The sequence below is a fragment of the Zea mays genome, chromosome 3 (assembly GCF_902167145.1).
Source record: "Zea mays cultivar B73 chromosome 3, Zm-B73-REFERENCE-NAM-5.0, whole genome shotgun sequence".
NCBI lineage: Eukaryota > Viridiplantae > Streptophyta > Magnoliopsida > Poales > Poaceae > Zea > Zea mays.
Window position 1 is genome coordinate 148,921,079 of NC_050098.1, and position 6,677 is coordinate 148,927,755.

Sequence of the window (6,677 nt, forward strand, 5' to 3'; positions counted from 1 at the left end):
AACCCGAGCTATAGAATCGGTTGATTGGTCATACAAAGAGACACCTCATCACTCACCACGTGTGCGTTAGTGTGTGTGTATATATATAAACAACAGAGATCAATGAGTTACAAAGTTACAGCACTCCATTCTAACAAATGAGATCAATGAGTTTATGTTAGCAATGCCACTCGATCTGAAGAAAGATCGTGGGTCAGAGCAACAGCCAACAGGCTGAGCATGGGTTGGCAAAATGGAACTTTTTTAAAAACAGATTAGAAAACAAATTGTAAGCTGCGCGTGGCACATGCGTCTAGTCTCAACTACATAGTGACGCATGCACAAATTGGTTGATCAATAGATTCATCTTTCATACGGTGGCAATGCTGAGGAACTCTATCCAACAAAACAAAATACATTCAACATATCCACTTCAGACACCAATTAGCAGAAATAAGTTCAGAACTTCAAAATACTTGGGGTACAATCAAAGTACACAAGCCAACACAGCAGATAATTCTGTCTAGGGTAGACCACACAAACTAGGGCGGTCGACCAGGCATGTTGAGCAGATCCGTTTGGAGCATTGCTGTAGCGTTCTCTCATCTTCTCCTCGAACCAATACTTGAACTCACAGCAAGTCACAAGCACAGGCAAACGATACAGATAGAGTCAAGGGATAAAAGGCTTTACCTGCCGCATACACAATGCCACGGGTTCTTTCTACCTGCCGCGTCTAGGGGAAGGTGAACTGCTGCTGCGGCTGTCACTGGAGACGCTTCTTCCTGCTCTAGGAGGCCTGCAAACGGGAGATATTTTCAGTTATGGATGGAATACTCTTGGTATATTCAAAAACACCAGAAAAAACATACTCCATCCCAAAATATAATTCGTTTGACTAAACAAACATTAATTAATTAATCTACAAATGTAGTTTGTATTTATGTCTACGTTCATTATCATTCGGATGAATGTGGACGGAAAAAAAGAGTGCCAAAAGGAACTATATCTTAGGACGGAGGGAGTATTACAAAACAAATACATATATGTTACTTTCTAGGGCTGCGGCTCCTTGATACCCTCCTTGGCCCCTATACAAGAAACATGTTTAAGCACTTAGTAAATCAATATTACAAGGCATGACCAGCAATAGAAGCAAAGAAAACAGCATTACTTTGTGTTTGATGCTACAAAAATACATATTAGTTGTAGCACTCACCTTTCTTGGTGGTGGAGTAGGTGATCGAGAATATGATGAGTCTGACCTACCACGCCTCAATGGAGGCCCTCGTCCCCTGCATTATACAAGAGAATGGGAATTGACAGGGTGCAAAAGAGGCAGTGTCAGCTGGTAGATTTCGGTGTCAGACCCACTACCTTCTTGGAGAAATTGATCTGGAGCGGGAGCGAAGGGGTCGGCGAGGAGGAGAGCGACTGAAGCGACGTGGAGGTGGTGGCCTTCTTGGTGGGCTCCTCAACCGCCTTGGAGGTGGTGAGCTACAGGAGGGGTTGAAGAAAGGAATGAGCACAGTTGCTATACATAGCGACTTCAAAAAGTAAGGAATGGACACAGCAGTTAAGCAGCAGAATATGGAGGGAGGACTAAAAAATCGACAGAACTTCAATACGAGCCCAAGATGTGAAAAATAGAAGGGGGAAGACAAGTATCCAAATACTAAAAGCGTAATAAGTTCAGAGCTTAGAAATCAATCACAAGATCATGCTTAGAACAGTCAGCAACTAATTATAAACATGAGATACATATACATAATCCACTTGTGTTATCTACAAAAAGGTATATCTAATCCACAGCTATGAAATATAAAATAGAGAATCAACATCAACATAGCCTTTTAGTCCCAAGCAAGTTGGGGTAGGCTAGAGTTGAAACCCAACAAGATGTCACCAAAAGGGGAAAGAGATAGAAAGGGGAGGGAAAAGCTTTTGAGAGCACTAAAAGGAAAAAGGCCTAATCACGGTTCGGGCACGTGGATAGCTTCTTTCCAAGCACTTCTATCCAAACACAACTCCATTGGGATATTCCATTCCTTCAAGTCCCTTTTGATTGCCCCCTCCCATGTCAAGAGAATACTTGATACATTTAGCAGGGATATGGACGTGTAGTCCACAGCTATGAAATATAAAATGGAGAATACTACATAGTTTTAGCACATCAGGGAAGTGCACAATCTGGTCACCTTTGTATTAAAGGGCACTGCACAGAAATGGTAAAGAGAAACAGGCTCAAAGAAACTCACCGCCGCCTAAGAGGCCCAGGGGAGCGCCTGCGTGGTGATGGGCTACCACGCCCCCTCCTAGGTGAAAGACTGGTTTGAGAAAATAGTATCAGCAACTCCAGTGATCCATTCACATATCTTATAAATTTATAGAAGTTATTTAAGCATTGATTACCGCATCGGTGACCTATGCCTCCTAGGTGGTGGAGAAGGAGAACGCCTTCGAACTGGAGATGGTGGTCTCCTGCGAGGTGTGTCACCACGTCTGACAGGAGAAGGATCTGGTCGGCGACGTATAGGTGGAGAATCAGGACGGCGCCTAGGTGATGGGTCAGGTGGACGCCTGGGTGATTCAGCCCTTCGATTTGGAGATCGTTTCCGTAGAGGTGAAGCTGGTTTCCTTCGTGGAGATGCTGCAGACAAGTGTGAAGTATGCAAACAATTAATTCATCATAGAGCTGAACATGCACCTTCAGGGAGCAAGTTCCTTGATACAAGCAGAAGTAACAAGCGAACAATAAGGAAGATTATATAGTTTCGAAGTTCAGAAGCGTACATTCCTTAGGACGCTGCTGGGCATCCTTTTCAGCACTGCTAACACCTTTTTCAATCTGAAGAGCATCTCTTTTTGGAGGAGGGGGCGGAGCTTTTACAGGTGATGCAGCCCTTTGGCGTGGTTGAAGAGTGAATCTCAACTTAACAATATTTCCATCAATTTGACCCTGGATAGATTTTTAGAACTTGTTGGCCATTTACTTTTCAACAAAAAAAGACAGAATAAGCATAGGGTAGAATGCATACACCATCCATGTGAAGAAGAGCCTTCTCAGCATCAGCTCTCTTCTTGAATTCAATATATCCATAGCCACGAGGAAGGTTAACCTAAGAAAACAAACAGCAGGTGTTCAGGAGAGCACAAGACATACATCCCCACCAGAATAATAGAACAAGAGATCGACATGTTCACTTACCATTCGGTCCATTGATAGCTCCACATTCACCACTTCGCCAAAGTTTCCTGAAAATACAGATAATTAGTCCAATATGGTTTTTTGGATTCATTTGGCAACATAACGACTTCGCAAAAGCACTTGTTTATTGCCAGTACTGTATGCAAGAGTTTGTAGGAACAACAGTAAAATCCTACTAGAATCAGCAAGTCTTTTGGCCGATTACTATAGAAACAGGATCATCCCCACATGAGGCTACCAGTGGGAAGATCAGTGTGTTTAACCAAACCAATGTGGGTACATCATGAACACATGATTGTTGGAGATAGATACAAAAATATATATTGGCTCCAACCATAATATAGACTGTAGACATTTGAATACTAAAAAATGGATACTATTACTATCATAAACACTAAGTGGTCACTCAGGTGATAATCACACAAGGAAAACTCATGGAAATGCAAATATAATTTTACTATCTTTAATGTCTTCACTATGAATATAATCATCACAGTAGACTTTCAAGTTACAACAGAATAAAGTGCATGGAAATATAAACACAAACTCACCAAATATCTCTTTCAAGTGAGCCTCATTAACATTCCTTGATAAATGATCAATGCAGAGAACAGCTGATTCAGCAGGAGGCGACACTTTCCTGAAACCAATAACCTCTTTAATAATTTAGGGCACAAGAGTCATGTGTAGAGATAAGAGATGGAAACACGGAGCACAAAACCATGCAGAGTTCCTAGGGAAACAGATGAAATCTCTGAAAATAACAGAAATTGCTCAGCAGCAGGTTATGTTACATGATAGAAAATTTCCCAGAAATATATAGTGCAAAAGAAGTCGATAAGCTTATGAACAGTAATCAGCAACATCACAGGTGCAAAGAAAATTATCAGATGCTGCTATGATATTTTCTTACTAACGTGAGGAGCTGTAGCACCCAGCATAATAAGAACTTTGAAGATCCTTTGTATTGTTAGCACATATACAGCATCCTATTTGACAAACTACAATTCACTTCATATATACAAGATAAAACCCATATACAGCATCCTATTTGACAAAATACAGTTTACTTCACATATAGAAGATGAAAATGATAGTCAAATAAAAAGTGAAACAGCATGCTTAAATATATATAATTAACAAAAAACATAGCCAGAGAATTAAAGTAACATATGCAGTTATATGAAAACCTGTATATACCTAGGGGGTGAAGCCTTTTTAAGTGGTGGTGATGGCGAACGGACTTTCTTTGAAGGTGAACCCTTTTTAGGGGGCGGTGAAGGTGATCGCCCTTTCCGTGCTCCAGGCGAACTGGGCAGACAATAGTATCCATAAGTAAATGCACCCGATATAAAGAGAACCAGCATAAGAAACATTACAGTTCATGAGAAAAATACCAAACAACCATGTTCAAGCAGAATGTACGCCATGTAACTGTTTGACTTCATATATGAGAAAAGTTTAAATTGCCATGAGCCCATGACAGCAATAAAAATATGTTAACAGGGAGAAGCAAAAGCATGTGGCAGGATGGATTCTGTTGGGGGTATGCTTCGTAGCCGAAGATCCTAAAAAGAACACCTTCGAAAGGTCTTCTCAGAAGCAAGCGCCGAAGCTATTATCTATGAAGCTTCGGCACAAAGACAAATCTCAAGATGAAGGATCGAACCGACTTAAAGATGAATTGACTTAAAGACCCATAATGTTTTGTGTCATTATTGTAGTCGATTGTAAAGGATATAAATGTAATTTTGCGCAGGTTGCATCCTGTGCCTATAAATAGGTGAACAGTATCCCGGTACTGTTCACGCGATCCTGTAATCACGGACACGTTACGCCCGGATTATTGTTTTCTGTCAAGACGAATGTATAAATGTTCTTAAATATCATGTTTCAATACTTGTATATTCATATAATAAAACATGTGAGTATATTTTGTGTTTTATATTTCATTTCTCATTGTTGTCTTAAAAACATGATCACGAAGGTGAAACCTTCGTGATACTCTACTCATGACCTTCGTCCGAAGCTCATTAAATCCTTGGGGAGATAATGCTTCAGCGGACGAAGGGCATTTATACTTAACATTTTTGTGTTGCCTTGTTCTTAATTCGAAGCATTTGAGAACAAGTCCCCAACAGATTCAATCAATAAAATGGTATCAACAAATTGATTTGGGTTGCAAATGCTGGCCAGCACAGGCCTGTGCTATTATAGGAACTGCAAAAGGCACGGCTAAATAATAAGCCTACGGCAGAGAAATGGAACCAATCAAAGGTGTCCATCTGAATTCTGAATGCAGGGTCATATATTTAACTTATGTTTCCAGCCTATCACAAGCAAAACTGAAAAAACTGAATTCAGCGTTAGAAAAAACTGTTACCAGACTCTGGCTCTGTTCACTGCTGAATGACAGCATCAATTCTGTTGAGTGCCACAAGGTATAACTGTAACTGTATTCAACAGAAGTAGTTTGAACACGCAAGCCACGATTGTGGAAGTGTAAAATTATCTGAATCAAGCAGCCCCGTTCTAGATACTCCAGTTGCAGCCACCTCAAGGCTTAAGATGAGGTTACAGATGGCACTAGGGTTTGACAAAGTGACACACAAATATGTAAATAAATCGTAAACGTTGAAGACGGGGATAACTCGCTACCCGGACAAACAACTAAACACACATGAAAAAACATCCGAACAAATGCAAGAGAACCTAACAGATTAGCCTAGAATCAGTGGATCTATACCGTATAGGGTCGAGCCTCACCTGCGCTTAGCCTGAGGAGGGGAGCGGCTCCGGGACTGGGAGGACGACGACGAGAAGGAGCGGGAGCGCGACCGGGAGCGGGACGAGACAGAGCCGGAGGAGACGGAGTGGGACAGCGAGCGGGAAGAAGATCCCGAGGAGGAGCGAGACGCGGAGCGGCCGCGCCGAGGCTTCGCCATCGTCCCCGGCGGCGGCCGGGCGAAAGTCGGCGAGCCTGTGGCGTTGAGCTAGGGTTTTGAGCGGGGTTGGGAGAAGGAAGAGATAGAGTGTATGGTTCCATCCACACTCCAACTCAACCCACCCGTGTCTGTGTGAAAAGAGCCCCGGCTGCTGTCCATGTCCACTCCTTTTTTCGGCCCAGTTGGCCCAATAGACCCCGCAAAAGGAGGCCGTGTTTGGATCTGATTTTTGGGGGCTTTTCATCTAAAATAAGTAGAAACAGTTCCAAACACCCAACTTTTTAGTGCATCTTCAATACATCCCTAAAATCATTGTCCTAATCCTTATTTTAGGGGAAATAATTCCACAGTAATGTATGTAGCATTCCTAAACTTTCGCAGGTGAAAATCATCGTGTGCACGGCGCAAACATTTGTTGCCGTCGAGCTCCCAATCGCACCGTTTTTCGTTTCCCACGTGGTTTTCACCAGCATTCAGTCGACTAGGGTGGCACACACTTTTGCGCCTGTCCATGGACAATATACAGCGAAAATGAACAGCAAAAA

At 42.2% G+C, this 6,677-nt stretch overlaps 1 protein-coding gene across 3 annotated transcripts; it reads right to left on the reverse strand.

Annotated features, from left to right (window-relative positions):
- Window positions 1-319: 319 nt before the first annotated feature.
- Window positions 320-6,295, reverse strand: LOC103650711 (uncharacterized). 3 transcript variants are annotated; one of them, XM_008676278.4, is made up of 12 exons: window positions 5,954-6,295; window positions 4,388-4,498; window positions 3,739-3,827; window positions 3,188-3,234; window positions 3,018-3,098; window positions 2,773-2,938; window positions 2,392-2,629; window positions 2,238-2,306; window positions 1,357-1,476; window positions 1,199-1,274; window positions 1,022-1,070; window positions 320-778 (listed from the first exon to the last, which is right to left on the reverse strand). In XM_008676278.4, the coding sequence occupies exons 1-11, from the start codon at window positions 6,130-6,132 to the stop codon at window positions 1,029-1,031; spliced, it is 1,218 nt and encodes a 405-aa protein (XP_008674500.1). In that variant the 5' UTR covers window positions 6,133-6,295; the 3' UTR covers window positions 320-778; window positions 1,022-1,028. The 3 variants fall into 3 exon arrangements, with proteins under 3 accessions (XP_008674500.1, XP_008674499.1, NP_001311201.1); XM_008676277.4 differs by having other exon boundaries at window positions 1,011-1,070; NM_001324272.1 differs by having other exon boundaries at window positions 438-778; window positions 1,033-1,070; window positions 5,954-6,229.
- Window positions 6,296-6,677: the final 382 nt, after the last annotated feature.

Coding starts and splice junctions, on each gene's coding strand:
- LOC103650711 (NM_001324272.1), bottom strand. CDS start 6,132: ATGGCGAAGCCTCGGCGCGGCCGCTCCGCGTCTCGCTCCTCCTCGGGA. Junction 3,099..3,187: donor AGCTATCAATGGACCGAATG/GTAAGTGAACAT, acceptor TTGTTTTCTTAG/GTTAACCTTCCTCGTGGCTA. Junction 2,307..2,391: donor AGGCATAGGTCACCGATGCG/GTAATCAATGCT, acceptor TTCTCAAACCAG/TCTTTCACCTAGGAGGGGGC.